Below are 16422 nucleotides of genomic sequence, written 5' to 3'. Positions count from 1 at the left end.
AAAGTGAGAAAAGGAACACAGAGAATGGCTATAGAAGATGAAAGAATCAGAACTGAGGTTTAAACATAGAGTCATAAAGTGAAGAAGTAAGATTCAGCAAACAATCACTGACCACTTACTCTTTGTAAGGCATGAAGTTAGAAATATACAGATGACATTTCAGGAATCACCAGCCTAAAACAAATACCAACAACCATTCTACTCAAAACCAAGTAGTTCCAAGTCCTAATGTTTAAAGCTATTACAATTACTGTATCCATTTTGTGGAAACTCCTACCTCTTATCCAAATTGTGACCCTAAAGGAATCCTGCACTTTATCAGCTGTGCTGTGGTGCTAGGAGAATTTGACATACACAAATATATTCAGAGCTAACAGATTTGGAGTCTAGGTATTAAGGCATGTCTTAGAGGAAAAAAGGGGACAACAACAACAAAAAATAGTAATAGTTCTCAATCATTATAGCTTTTAGCCATACAAAGGACCTTGCCAGAAGGAAGAGTAGTACATTTATCAGTCTTATCGATTTGATCAAAGGCAAAAATACTGACAGCAAGGACTCCAGAATTTTATAAAACAGCGAGTTACTCTTTCGTGAACATTTTCTTCATTTTATAGTTGAAGAAGGTGATTTTTCCCTAATTCTTTAACACACATCATGTCAATACTATGTGTTATTATCCAGTTAATTACAATGTAGATGGAATGGCCATATGATTCAACTGAAGAATGGTCTCCAAAGGGATATCTACATAGCATGGTTGTAAAATTTCAGAATCGTTCTTTAAACTTTCTAAAGTATTTCCTACCTGAGGGGCATTTGTAGCCACTAGAAATGCATTTGTCCGCCCTGGGTGATCATAATCATGCATGGCAGCTGCCACATATAGAGCCATCAATTCCAACGCAGGAATGTTTGAAGACAGACAACCATAGCTCTCATCTGGAATAGAGCAGCTCCTCGAAGAAATGTAAGCAGTTTGCTCAGGGCTAATTCTACCATCAGAATCTGAGGAACAAGCAAAATAAACCAGCATTACACATAACTTCCTCACAATGCGGCTAAGGTGGAGATTCCTCATAGGTAATATGATTATTCATCTTATCTGTTGACTTACCTAAGAAATAGACTCTATTTATAAACATAGGCCTAAAACAGGATATTATTTCCAACATACATGCTAACAAAGAGGAGGAGTATCATACGTAACCTTGAAGTCACTTACTTTACAGGATGTGATAGGATTCTCATGATGCTCTCTTTCTCTGACTAATAATAATTTTTAAAAGCCTCTGATTTTCTAAACATTTGTAAGGCTAGATATAATGGCCAGGGAATAGGAGGTAACAAGAAAAAGCAATCTAGAGAATAAAATTCATGAAAACAATATAGAGAATTAGGAATTTAATATATTAACAAACTCAGCTTCTCAACATAAATGCTTTTCAAATCTTATATCCAGATAGATTACATTTCATTTGCAGCTCTGACTACAACCCGTCTTCCCCTTCTTTTTCCTTCCATGAAGCCTCTTATAAAATAATGGAGGGAAAAACTAGGGAAAATGAAAAAGCATGGAAAACTGAGGAATGTCTCAGAAACATAACTCTTTTTATCCTCTAGCTGGAAACAATATTTTCATTATCAGCACTGTGCTTTTGGTGTCTTAATATATTACCATTGACTTCTTCCTTTTTGTATTTTGGTGACTTTATTTCTTTAAATGGTCACTCTATTATTTTTTCTAAAGGGATCTTAAAGTATAAGAAGGAGAAAATAAACTATATTTAGAGTAGACAGCAAACAAAACCACTAAGATGTTAAAGAGAGAAAAAATTTCATTGCTTGTGTTCACCAGTGGAACCTAGGAATAATATCCTGGCTTGTCAAAGTCCAAAACAATTTTTATCACAATTTAGAGTTCACTCTATTTTTGCCATTAAGAATTTTTTAACATAATAACTTTAATACACACTAGTGATAATTATAAAGATACCTCATTATTTTCATGCTGTTTATATTTTGTATCTAAATTGAGTTTTAGAAACACCCACACTAGAGCTATTTTTTTAATAGTTATGAAAAATAAAAAGACAAATGTATGGATAAAGATATAATTTACACATTCAAATTTCTAATAAGACTTTAGTTATCAATATCAGAGACAATAATTTGGATTTTCCCTGTTATATGCATTCTGAATTTCCTCTAGAATTTCAAAATATATATAAAAATGTCAGAAATGGTAAAAGATATCCTTTCAACTTAATAATTACTTAAAATTGACATATTGGAATCTTAATACATTAGTTTATATATGTTTAACATGAAATTAATAGTATGAAAAAGAAAATAGCTGGCAAGAACAATTAAACATAACTATTGTAGATCCCATTTATTTACTTTCTTACTGAAAATGGTGATTCTTTTAACTGGCTGATTAATTTAAAAGGAGGCCTCAGTAAAAGCCATCCAGATTAGAAAGGAAGAGGTAAAACCATCTCCATTTTACAGATGCCATGATCTTGTATATAGAAAAATACTAAAAAATCCACTGAAAAACTATTCGAACTAATAAATTAAGATCATCAGTGTTGCAGGGTACAGATCAATATGCAAAAAATCAATTGTATTTCTTTTTTTTTTAAGATTGGCCCTGAGCTAACATCTCTTACCAATCTTTTTTTTTTCCTCCTTTTTCTCCCCAAAGCCCCCTAAGTACATAGTTGTATATGCTAGTTGTAGCTCCTTCTAGTTGTGGCATGTGGACGCTGCCTCAGCGTGGCCTGATGAGCGGTGCTAGGTCTGTGCCAAGGACCCAAACCAGCAAAACCCTCGGCCACCAAAGCAGAGGGCACGGACTTAACCACACAGCCACAGGGCCAGCACCTCAATTGTATTTCTTAACACTAGCAATGAATAATCAAAAAATGAACCCAAGAAAATACTTCCATTTACACTATCAGGACAGCTAATTTTTGACAAAGGAGCCAAGAACATACAATGGGGAAAGGAAAGCCTCTTCAATAAATGGTTTTGGGAAAACTGGACAGCCACATGCAAAAGAATGAAAGTAGACCATTATCTTACACCATGCACAAAAATTAACTCAAAATGTATTAGACTTGAACGTAAGATCTGAAACCATAAAACTCTTAGAAGAAAACATAGGCAGTACACTCTTTGACACTGGTCTTAGCAGTATCTTTATGACTATCATGTCTCCTTCAGGCAAGGGAAACAAAAGAAAAAATAAACAAATGGGACTACATCAGACTAAAAAGCTTCTGCATGGCAAAGGAAATCATCAACAAAACAAAAACACAACTCACTAATTAGGAGAAAATATTTGCAAATCATGTATCCAACAAGGGGTTAATTTCCAAAATATGTAAAGAATATTTTGTATGTGTTATTGTATTATAATATTCATAATATAAACTCATAATATTGTATGAGTTATACAAGGCAATAAGAGAAAAACAAACAACCCAATCAAAATTGGGCAGAGGATATGAGCAGACATTTTTCCAAGGAAGATATACAGATGGCCAACAGGCACATGAAAAGATGTTCAACATCAATAATTATTAGGGAAATGCAAATCAAAACTACAATGAGATATCACCTCACACCTGTCAGAATGGCTATTATTAAAAAGACAAGAAATAAATGTTGGAAAGGGCGTGGAGAGAAGGGAACCCTTATATACTGCTCGTTGGAATGCAACCTAGTGTAGCCACTATGGATAACAGTATGGAGATTTCTCAAAAAGTTAAAAATAGAACTACTGTATGACCCAGCTATTCTACTTCTGGGTATTTATTCAAAGAACATGAAAACACTAATTTGAGAAGATATATGCACCCCTATGTTCATTGCGGCATAATTCAAAATAGCCAAGACTTGGAAGCAACCTAAGTGCCCATCAGTGGATGAATGGATAAAGATGATGTAGTATATATACACAATGGAATACTACTCAGCCATAAAAAAGATGAAATCGTGCCATTTGTGACAACATGACTGGACTTGGAGACTATTATGCTAACCAAAATCAGTCAGACAGAGAAAGACAAATACCATATGATTTCACCGATTATGTGGGAGATAAAAAAAAGAAACATATAGGGCCAGCCTGGTGGCATAGTGGTTAAGTGCACATACTCTGCTTTGGAGGTTCATATCCTGGGCACAGACCTGTACAACACTCATCAAGCCGTGCTGTGGCAGTGTCCCACATACAAAGCAGAGGAAGACTGGCACAGATGTTAGCTCAGGGACAATCTTCCTTAAGCAAAAAGAGGAAGATTGCCAACAGATGTTAGCTCAGGGCTAATCTTCCTCACCAAAAAACAAAACAAAACAAAAAACATACCTAGATATGGAGAACAGATAGGTACTTACCAGAGGAGGGATTGTGGGAGGGTGAAAGGGGTAAAGGGGCACACATGTATGGTGACAGATGGAAACTAGACTTTTGGCGGTGAACATGATGCAGTCTACAGAAGCCAAAATATAATGATGTACACCTAAAATGTACATAATGTTATAAACCAATGTGACCTCAATAAAATTTTTTTAAAAAGAATACTTAGGAATAAACTTAACAAAAGCATTGCAAAACCAGTATTCTGAAAACGAAAAAATTATTGTTGAAAGAAATTAAAGGAGACTCATAAATAAGTGGGAAAATACCTATGTTTGTGGATCAGAAGACTTAATATTGTTAATTAAGATGGCAATACCCCCGAAATGATCTGCCAGATTCAATACAATCACTATCAAACTCCCAAAATTCTACAAAATGTCTTTTTTTTTGTAGAAATTTACAAGCTGAACCTAAAAGTCATGTGGGAAAGGCAAGACATCCAGAATAGCCAAAACAATCTTGAAAAAGAAGAACAAAGTTGGAGGACTCACACTTCCCAGTTTCAAAGCTTACTACAAAGCTTTAGTAATGGAGACAGTGTGGTACTGGCATAAGGATAGACACATAGATCAATGGAATAGAAGTGAGAGACCAGAAATAAACCCTCATATTTGTGGTCAATTGATTTTGGACAAGGGTGCCATGACCTGGTTGAGAGACAACTGTGTGCCCTGCATGATGCTAGGCACTTTCATGCATGTTATTTCATTTAATGCTCACATCTTATAAGGTAGAAACTCTGATTTAATAACATTTAGAGCTGACTATGTGTAGAATATATAAAGAACAAGGATTAAAAGAAATAAAGAACAATTCTTTTCAACAAATGGTGCTGGGACAACTGGATATCCACGAGTAAAAGAATGTTGGACCTTTTCCTCACTTCATCCCCTCAAATTAGTTCCATCATAGACCCAAACTCAAGAGCTATAACTATGAAACTCGTAGAAGAAACGGGAGTAAATCTTCATGACTTTGAGTTAGGCACCCTTCTTAGATATGACACCAACAGCATGAGCAACAAAAGAAATACTTAGATAAATTAAACATCAAAATTAAAACCTTTTGTGCTTCAATAGACATCCTCAAGAAACTGAAAACACAACTCACAGTATGGGAGCAAACAGCTGCAAATCATGAATCTGTAAGGCTGCAAATCACAAATCTTATATATTCTGTACCCAGAATATATAAAGAACTCCTCAAAATTCAATAATAAAAAGACAAACGAGGGGCTGGCCCCATGGCGTAGTGCTTAACTGTGCACGGCTCAGCTTCAGGAGCCCAGGGTTCGCCAGTTCAGATCCCAGGCGCGGACACAGCACCACTTATCAAGCTATGCTGTGGCAGGCATCCCACATATAAAATAGAGGAAGATGGGGACAGATGTTAGCTCAGGGCCAATCTTCCTCAGCAAAAAGAGGAACATTGGTAGCAATGTTAGCTCACGGCTAATCTTCCTCCAAAAAAAAAAAAGACAAATGACCAAATCTTAAAATGGAAAAAGTACATGAATAGACATTTCTCTGAAGAAGATATACAAATGGCTCATAACCACATGAAAAGATGCTCAAGAGTGACGTCAGTGTCATGGTGGAGTGAGCTTGCCCAGGACTCTCTCCCCTCCAACATACAACAAAAATGAGCAACCATATTCCAACAAAAAATATCCTAATAGCACAGGAATCCTCATAGACCCACAGCAGCCAAATGACAGAGGGCAGAGAGGAGGTAGTCCACCTTGGAGGAGCTGGAACAGGTTGAGAGAACTTTGCTCCCTTCCCTAAAGACTTGGATCACTGCCGTGGGAGGCTGCATGAAGGAAGGAGTGGGAGAGGGGTCACACAGCCACAGGATCACCCAAGACTCCCTAGGACCCTAGCAGCCCAGAGGGAAGCCCTCTAATGGGGCAAAAGCTTTCGTGTGGGGTGACCTCATCAAGCCAAGACCCCAGGAGACTAGACAGGGAGAGCTGATCGGGAAACCCGGGTCTGTGAGCAAGAGAAAGTGCCCGCCCACAACCCATGCTGTGCCATGCCATCTCAGGTGAAGGCGGAGGGCTCAAAATACTTGGCTCTTGACCCCCATCTAGTGGCGAGAAGCTGTACCTGCGACCAAATAATATCACTATGAGGAAAAATCATTTTTCTAGCATCAAACAATTCATAAAAGCTCCAGACCAGAAGGAAAACAATAAAAACACAGAATTATGTCTTGAGGACTTGGAAATAGGTAAACTAAATGACAATGAATTCAGAATGGCTATAGTCTAAAAACTCAAATGAGGTAAGGAAAATATAGAGAAACAAGTCAACGAGTTCTGGTTACTTCACAAAAGAGATTGAACGATAAAGAAGAATTAATCAGAAATACTACAGATGAAAAATACAATAGATCAGAAAAAACAGAATATGAATTCCCAGAATGCCCATGTGCACACCATAGAGGAGCAAATTAGCATAATAGAAGATAGAGAGGTTGAATGGCTCCAGACAGAGGAAGAGAAAGAACTAAGACTAAAAAGAAATGACGAAAATCTCCGAGAAATAGCTGACTCAATGAGGAAATGCAACATAAGAATTATAGGTATACCCAAAGGTGAAGAAAAGGAGAATGGAGCAGAAAGCGTGCTCAAAGAAACAATAGCAGAGAAATTCCCAAATCTAGGGAATGAGAGAAAAATGTGTGTGGAGGAAGCTTTCAGATCTCCTAGATATGTCAGTGTAAAAAGACCTACTACAAGGCATATAGTAGTAAACCTGGCAAAAATGAATGACAAATAAAGAATACTCAGGGCAACAAGGCAGAAGAAAACAACCTACAAAGAAACCTGTATCAGACTTTCAATGGATTTCTCTGCAGAAACCTTACAAGCTAGGAGAGATTGGAATGACATATTCAAAACTGTAAAAATAAAAATCTTCAGCCAAGAATACTCTATCCAGCAAAAATATCCTTCAGATATGAGGGAGAAATTAAATCTTTCCCAGACAAAGAAAAGCTAAGAGACTTTGTAGCCATGAGAACCCCCCTACAAGAAATCCTCAAGAAGGCCCTCATACCTGAAAAAAGAAAAAAGGGAGAAAGGGGTCACAGAACACAGAGTAAGGCGACAAATAGAATCAGAATAGGATAGCAAATATTCAACTATAGCATTAGGATAAAGGGAAAGAAAACACCAAAAACAAAGACAATCTTATCACTTTAACCCCAAATTCACAACACAAGTTGGAATCAGAGATGAAAATAATAACTTACGAGGGGAGGAGGAAAGGGACTGAATCAGTTTAGGCTAAGGAAATAAGAGGCCATGAGAAATCTACACGTTATGCATGAGATTCTGAATACAAACTTCAGGGTAGCCACTAAATTAAAAAACAGAACAGAGACACAAAAAATAAATAAGGAAAAAGCTAAGAAACCCAGCATAAGAAACTGGAGAAGTCAATGGGTGGGCCAAAACACACAGGACGAGAAACAAAGGAAATGCAGGAAAACCAGAAAACGAGTGACAGAATGACAGCATTAAGCCCTCATGTATCAATAATCACCCTCAATGTAAATGGACTGAACTCTCCAATAAAGACACAGAGTGGCAAGATGGATTAAAGAACAAGATCCAACAATTTGTTGCCTCCAGGGAAAAACACCTCAGCTCCAAGGACAAACATAGGCTCAGAGTGAAGGGCTGGAAGACAATACTCCAAGCTAATGGCAAACAAAAGAAAGCAGGTGTCACAATACTTCTATCAGACAAAGTAAATTTCAAGATAAGACAGGTAAAGAGATACATAGAGGGTCAATATATAATGATCAAAGAGACACTACATCAAGAAGAAATAATGCTTATAAATATCTATGCACCCAACAAAGGAGTACCAAAGTTCATAAAGCAACTATTAACAAATCTAAAAGAAGATACTAAAAATAACACAATAATAGTAGGGGACCTCAACACCCCACTCACATTAGAGGACAGATCATCCAGACAGAAAATCAACAAGGAAACAGTGGAATTAAACAAAAAGCTAAAACAGGTGGACTTAATAGACATATATAAAACACTCCATCCAAAAACAGCAGAATACACATTCTTCTCAAGTGCGCAGGGAACATTCTCAGGGATAGACCATATGTTGGGAAACAAGGCAGGCCTCTATAAATTTAAAAAAATTGAAGTAATAACAAGCATCTTCTCTGATCATAATGCTATAAACCTACAAATTAATTACAAGAAAAAGGCTGAGAAAGGGACAAAGATGTGGAGACTAAACAATATGCTGTTGAACAAGTAATGGATCATTGAAGAAATCAAAAATATCTGGAGACAAATGAAAATGATAATATGCCAAATCAACTCATGGGATACAGCAAAAGCTGTATTAAGAGGGAAATTCATCTCAATACAGGCACACCTTAACAAACAAGAAAAATCCCAAATAAGCAATCTCAAATTACACCTAACTGAATTAGACAAAGAAGAACAAACAAAGCCCAAAGTCAGCAGAAGGAGAGAAATAATAAAAATCAGAGCAGAAATAAATGCTATTGAAACAAAACAGGCAGTAGAAAGGATCAATGAAACAAAGAGCTGGTTCTTTGAGAAGATAAATAAAATTGACAAACCCCTAGCCAGACTTACAAAGAAAAAAAGGGAGAAAGCTCAAATAAACAAAATCAGAAATGAAAGAGGAGAAACAACAACAGACTCCACAGAAATACAACGGATTATAAGAGAATACTATGAAAAACTGTATGCCAGCAAATGGATAACCTAGAGGAATCAGATAAATTCTTAGACTCTTACAATCTCCCAAAGCTGAGTCAAGAAGAAGCAGACAATCTGAATAGACGAATCACAAGGAAAGAGACTGAAACAGCAATCAAAAGCATCCCGAAGAATAAAACCCCAGGATCAGATGGCTTTCCTGGGGAATTCTACCAAATTTTCAGAGAGGATTTAATACCTATACTTTTCAAGCTATTCTGAAATCAGGGAGGATGGAACACTTCCTAACACATTCTACAAGGCCAACATCATGCTGATACCAAAGCCTGACAAGGACAGCACGAAAAAGGAGAACTACAGGCCAATATTGCTGATGAACATAGATGCAAAAATTCTCAACAAAATGTTGGTAACTCGAATTCAGCAATTCATCGAAAAGGTCATACATCATGATCAAGTGGGATTCATACCAGGGACACAGGGATGGTTCAACATCTGCAAATTAATCAACGTGATACACCACATCAACAAATTGAGGAATAAAAACCACATGATCATCTCAATAGATGCAGAGAAAGCATTTGACAAGATCCAACAGCCATTTATGATAAAAACTCTGAACAAAATGGGCATAGAAGGGAACTACCTCAACACAATAAAGGCCATATATGACAAATCCACAGCCAACATCATACTCAATGGACAAAAACTGAGCACCATCCTCCTGAAAACAGGAATGAGACAAGGATGCCCACTATCACCACTCTTATTCAACATAGTACTGGAGGTTTTGGCCAGAGCAATTAGGCAAGAGAAATGAATAAAAGGAATCCAAATAGGGAGGGAAGAAGTGAAACTCTCACTGTTTGTAGAGGACATGATACTATATATAGAAAACCCCAAAGAATCCATTGGAAAACTTTTAGAAATAATCAACAACTACAGAAAAGTTGCAGGGTATAAAATCAACTTACATAAATCAGTAGCATTTCTATACTCTAATAATGAACTAACAGAAAAAGAACTCAAGAACACAATACCATTCACAAAATACCTCGGGGTGAATTTAACTAAGGAAGTGAAAGACCTATACAATGAAAACTACAAGGCTTTCCTGAAAGAAATGGATGATGACATAAATAGATGGAAAGACATTCCGTGTACATGGATTGGAAGAAGAAACATAGTTAAAATGTCTGTTCTACCTAAAGCAATCTACAGATTCAACACAATCCCAATCAGAATCCCAATGACATTCTTTACAGAAATAGAACAAAGAATCCTAAAATTCATGTGGGGCAACGAAAGACCCAGAATTGCTAAAGCAATCCTGAGAAAAAAGAACAAAGCTGGAGGCATCACAATCCCTGACTTCAAAACATACTCCAAAGCCACAGTAATCAAAACGGCATGGTACTGGTACAAAAACAGGTGCACAGATCAATGGAACAGAATTGAAAGCCCAGAAATAAAACCACACATCTATGGACAGCTAATCTTTGACAAAGGAGCTGAGGGCATACAATGGAAAAAAGAAATTCTTTTCAACAAATGGTGCTGTGAAAACTAGAAAGCCACATGTAAAAGAATGAAAATTGACCATTCTTTTTCACCATTCACAAAAATAAACTCAAAATGGATCAAAGACCTAAAGGTAAGACCTGAAACCATAAGGTTTCTAGAAGAAACTGTAGGCAGTACACTCTTTGACATCAGTATTAAAAGGATCTTTTGGACACCATGTCTTCTCAGACAAGGGAAACAATAGAAAGAATAAACAAATGGGACTTCATCAGACTAAAGAGCTTCTTCAAGGCAAAGGAAAACAGGATTGAAACAAAAAAACAACCCACTAACTGGGAAAAAATATTCGCAAGTCATACATCTGACAAAGGGTTAATATCCATAATTATAAAGAACTCACACAAGTCAACAACAAAAAGTCAAACAACCCAATCAAAAAATGGGCAGGAGACATGAACAGACATTTCTCCAAAGAAGATATACAGATGGCCAATAGGCACATGAAAAGATGTTCATCATCGCTAATCATCAGGGAAATGCAAATCAAAACTACACTAAGATATCACCTTACACCCATTAGAATGCCAAAAATAACCAAAACAAAAAGTAACAAATGTTGGAGAGGTTGTGGAGAAAAAGGAACCCTCGTACACTGCTGGTGGGAATGCAGACTGGTGCAGCCACTATGGAAAACAGTATGGAGATTTCTCAAAAAATTAAAAATAGAAATACCATATGACCCAGCCATCCCACTTCTGGGTATCTATCCAAAGAGCTTGAAGTCAGCAATTCCAAAAGTCCCATGCACCTCTATGTTCATTGTAGCATTATTTACAATAGCCAAGATGTGGAAGCAACCTAAGTGCCCATCAACTGAAGACTGGATAAAGAAGATATGGTGTATATATATATACAATGGAATACTACTCAGCCATAAAAAAGAATAAAATCGTCCTATTCACAACAACATGGATGGACTTTGAGGGAATTATGTTAAGTGAAATAAGCCAGACAGAGAAAGACAATCTCTGTATGACTCCACTCATATGAGGAATTTAAACATGTAGACAAAGAGAACAGATTAGTGGCTACCAGGGGAAAAGGGGTGGGGTGGGGTGTGGGCACAAAGGGTGAAGGGGTGCACCTACAATATGACTGACAAACAATAATGTACAACTGAAATTTCACTAGATTGTAAACTATCATAAACTCAATAAAAATTAACTTAAAAAAGAAAAATCACTAGCCATTAGGGAAATACAAATCAAAACCACAATGAGATGCAACTTCACACCCAGTAGGATGGCTATCAAAAAGACAGATAATGACAAGAAGTGGCAAGAAATTGGAACCTTCATACATTGTTGGTAGGAATGTAAAATAGTACAGCTACTTTGGAAAATAGTTTGGCAGTTCCTTGAAATGTTAACCACAGAGTCACCTCATGAGCCAGAAAGTCTACATCTAGATATATGCCCAAGAAAAATGAAAACATTTATCCACACAAAAACTGGTACCTGAATACTCATAGCAGCATTATTCATAATAGCCCAAAAGTAGAAAGAACCCAAATGTCTATCAACCATATATCAGCTGGTAGGAGAATGAGAAAGAGGAAGAAAAAAAGATGCTTAATATATTAAAATACCTATCAAAGCAATGAGGGAAAATACATATGGCTATTATAAACTTCATTTCTGTGACTGGTCACATAGCTGCACTTGGGATTTATCATTTTCTTATTCCACAAGCCACCCCATGTTTCTTTTGTCCTCAACTCGCATCTCTATTGATTATGGTTCTATCCCCATGCTTTCAGGGGTCTGCACTATTAGTGATACTGATGGTGGACTACTGTAGTTTTTCATTATCTTCTGTCAGTGGACACAAGAGTACCAAAAAGACCAGAGAATTCCCTGGGTTCCTGACATTCTCTCACATGTAGTACAACCCTATTTCCTCTTGATAATAAGGATCAGACAGAATCATTCACTCTCCAGGACTTATTTATCTACTAGTCCAAGTTTGTACCTTTAGACAACATCTCATCAATTCCCCCACCGCCCAGCCCCTGGTAACCACCATTCTACTCTCTGTTTTCACAAGTTCAGCTTTTTTAGATTCCATATATCAGAGAGATCATACGGTATTTATCTTTCTCTGTCTGACTTATTTCACTTAGCATAATACCCTCAAGGTCCATCCTTGGTTGCAGCAAATGATAGGATTTCCTTCTTTCTCATGGCTTAATAATATTCCATTGTGTGTGTGTATGTGTATGTATGTGTGTATATTTATATATGTGTGTGTGTATATATACATCACATTTTCATTATCCATTCATCTGTTGACAGACACTTAGGTTATTTCCATGTCGTACTATTGTGAATAATACTGCAATAAACATGGGAGTGCACATATCTCTTCAAACTCCTGTTTTCATTTCCTTTGGATATATACCCACAAGTGGAATTGATGGATCATATAGTAGTTCTATTTTTAATTTTTTGAGGAACCGCCATACTGTTTTCCACAATGGCTGAACTAATTTACATTCCCACCAGCAGTGGGCAGGTTTCCATTATCTTCACATCCTCTTCAACATTTGTATCTTGTCCTCTTGATGACAGCCATTCTAACAAGCGAGAGATCATATTTCATTGTGGTTTTGATTTATGTTTCCCTGATGATTAGTGATGTTGAGCATATTTTCATGTATCTGTTGGCCATTTGGATGTCTTCTTTGGAAAAACATCTATTTAGTTCCTCAGCCCATTTTTTTTATTGGATTTTTTTTTGTTACTGAGTTGTTTATGTATTTTGGATATTAATCCCTTATCCAATATGTGCTTTGCAAATATTTCCTCTTATTCTGAAGGTTGCCTTTTCATTTTATTGACTGTTTCTTTTGCAGTGGCAGAAGCTTTTTAGTTTGATGTAGTCCCACTTGTTTATTTTTGCTTTTGTTGCTTGTGCTTGTGGTGCCATGGTCATTTCTTTTCTATTAGTTCCCCAATGCAATTAGAATAAGGCAGCACATCCCATAGTCCTTGTAGTCTTTGTTTCCACATTAATTTTCCATTTCAGCAGCTACTGGGTCTCCCAAAGCCTAGTGTCTACAGATACTTGATTCCCTAACACTGTATATAAGGACTTCCAACACTGCTAGTAAGAACTCAGGAGGAAGTAAGGAGCATGGGAGAGAAAACACATATCGCCGCAGGGAATACTTAAGTCATCGTGAAAGGGCTGGTGGTAGAAAACTGCTGTTAAGGGCACTGCCAGTGAAGGCTCAGAAAGAAATGATGAACATATTATTGCAAACTAGAAGAATGGGCATCACTGTTACCTGGCAGCAGAAAGCTTAGCTGAACTGTGTGCTGTAATTACGTGGAGCACAAAACATAAATGATGAACTTAGATATTTGGCTGAGGCGATTTCTAAGCAAAATGTTTAAGATATAGCCTGGTTTCTTACTGTTTGTAGTAAAATGCAAGAGCAAAATGATAGATTGAGGGAGAACTGTTAAACAAAAAGGCACCAGAACTTCATAACTTGGGATATTCTCAACCTGTCCAGACTGCAAAAGATGCTAGAAGTAGGAGATTCACTGTCAGGGAGATGTACTCAGAAAAGAAAGCTGAGGTTGTACCTGGACCACTTTTTGCTAATTTCTTGGAAGGATGAAAAGGTCAGGGTCAGAGAGACTTGAAGATGCTATGTTTCTGTCTTTGAAGAAGGGGTCATAAGCCATGGAATGCAGGTGGCTTCTACAATCTGGAGGAAGCAAGAAAACGGATTCTCCAAACGACTCTAGGAAGAAAACAATCCTGCTGACGCCTTGATTTTAGCCGAGATGGACCTATTTTAAACTTCTGACCTCCAGAACAGTAAGATAATAAATTTGTATTGTTTTAAGCCACTAAGTCTGTGGCAGTTTGTTACAGCAGCAAAAGGAAACTAATGCAGATTTTGGTACCTGTAAGTGGGTTATTGCCATGACCAATACCTAAAAATGTGGAAGCAGCTTTGGAATTGGGCAACAGGCAGAGGCTGGAAGAATTTTGAAGAACATGACAGAAATCAATAAAAGATTTTAATCAACATATTCAAGAAGTTCACTGAACCCCAAGCAAGATGAATACAAAGGAAAATCACCTGAGTACATCATAGTCAAAATGCTAAAAAAAAACAGCAAGGAGAAAAGGGACATATTACTTTTAAGGAGAAATAAGACTTATGGCCAATTTGTCAACAGAAACTATAGAAGTCAGAAGATGATGTAATGATATCTTCAAATGTGCTAAAATATGAAAATATTCTTCTAAGACAAAATAAATACATCTACAAACCAAAAACCTGAAGATAATGATCTCTGATGGAAGCAAGAACTACTGGAAAGAATCAACAGCACCAGGAAAGAGTAAATATGGATGGCAAACAAAAATGAACCAGTGACATAAGGCAAATCCATCAAACAAATAATGGCAGTACTTTAGACTCAAGTACCAAAGAAAGCAAAGCAGTGGCTAAGTCGATGACATTTACACTGATTAGTATGGTAATATTTCTCAGGCATTTGTAACTAAGCAAATTCTGTCCTGATGTTTATGTGTGTGTGTATCTTATTAGAATATTTCTCCTTTCTTTTATAAGCTAGAATAGGAGAACTATGAATATTATAATTCATTATATTTGTATAAATAATTCTATTTATGATGAGAGAATTAACATTTTTGGAGGCAAAATTTGAATGTTACAAGTTTTCAAATATCATTTAAATACCTACGTGAGGCTTTTAAACATGTCCCATTTCATTGGGAATATTATGTATTTTTAATCTATGATACACCTAAAACAAAAAACCAAGAATTGAAAGAAAAAAGCAAAGAAATGATCACCATAACCCACAGGATAGTGGCTGCCTCAGTGGGGAAAGCAGCAGGATGAGACACAGAAAAGAAACATGGCAGATCCAGCAGCATTGGATACTAACCTAGCTCTTAAAATGGGTAGTAGGTTTCCTAATGTGTATGTCATTATTGTTCATCAAAATTTACATAATCCTTTATATGTACCAAAGCTACTTAATGAAAAATTTAAGAGAATGGGGGTAATAAAATAAGAGCTTGATTTATTAATACTAATCAAGTAATTAAAAAGAAAGATTTGTAGAAGGAAGTACCTGTTTCATTTCCTGTTGCAGGATCATTGTGGGTCTGCTGTAAGCCAGGAATTGGTCGTGTTGTCAGATACCAAACTGCATGTAAGACATCTGTGGCATGTATACGATTGTGATCTAAAGTCACCAAAATGTTTTATAAAAATGATCATTCTGTTATTTTTAACATACGATGTTTATAAAAGTACAATAATTTTCTAGTCATACTATATCCTCATAAATAAAATGTATGGCTTAGAATAACTTCCTACAATTGTATTTTTGTTTCATCTTACTTTTTAAAGTCTCTTAAGGTGTTAAAGAGTTATCTTTTAAAACTTTCACATATACCATGAAAACATAGTAAAGGGTCAAAGAAAAGGCAGGGTAACCAGGGCTAATTGAAAGGCACTGGAAAATTTACTTAAGGTTGCTGTTTTGCGGCTTTTAAAAACATGAAAATAACATCTGGATTATGCAGACCCGTGTTTGCACACAAAACAGGTTTTGCACACAGGCACATAGAACAGTTACAGATTCTGGATACTTGAACTCCACCCCTTCCCCCCCAAAAA

General features: G+C 36.5%; 1 protein-coding gene across 3 annotated transcripts in view; it reads right to left on the bottom strand.

Moving 5' to 3' along the window:
* The window catches only part of PDE3B (phosphodiesterase 3B), a 184412-nt gene that overhangs the window by 16098 nt on the left and 151892 nt on the right, over positions 1–16422 (bottom strand). For all 3 annotated transcript variants that reach the window (XR_011541637.1, XM_008530690.2, XM_070626410.1), the window contains exons 11-12: positions 15872–15985; positions 809–1008 (exon numbers count right to left, since the gene is read on the bottom strand). Coding sequence is in view for 2 of the 3 variants with exons in the window: in XM_008530690.2 (XP_008528912.2) it covers positions 809–1008; positions 15872–15985 (314 nt within the window). In the remaining variant the exon portion in view is untranslated. The remainder of the gene's footprint in view (positions 1–808; positions 1009–15871; positions 15986–16422) is intronic.

This window comes from Equus przewalskii, chromosome 6, assembly GCF_037783145.1.
Source record: "Equus przewalskii isolate Varuska chromosome 6, EquPr2, whole genome shotgun sequence".
NCBI lineage: Eukaryota > Metazoa > Chordata > Mammalia > Perissodactyla > Equidae > Equus > Equus przewalskii.
Note: the sequence above shows the minus strand (reverse complement) of the source record. Positions and strands in the feature narration are given on the sequence as shown.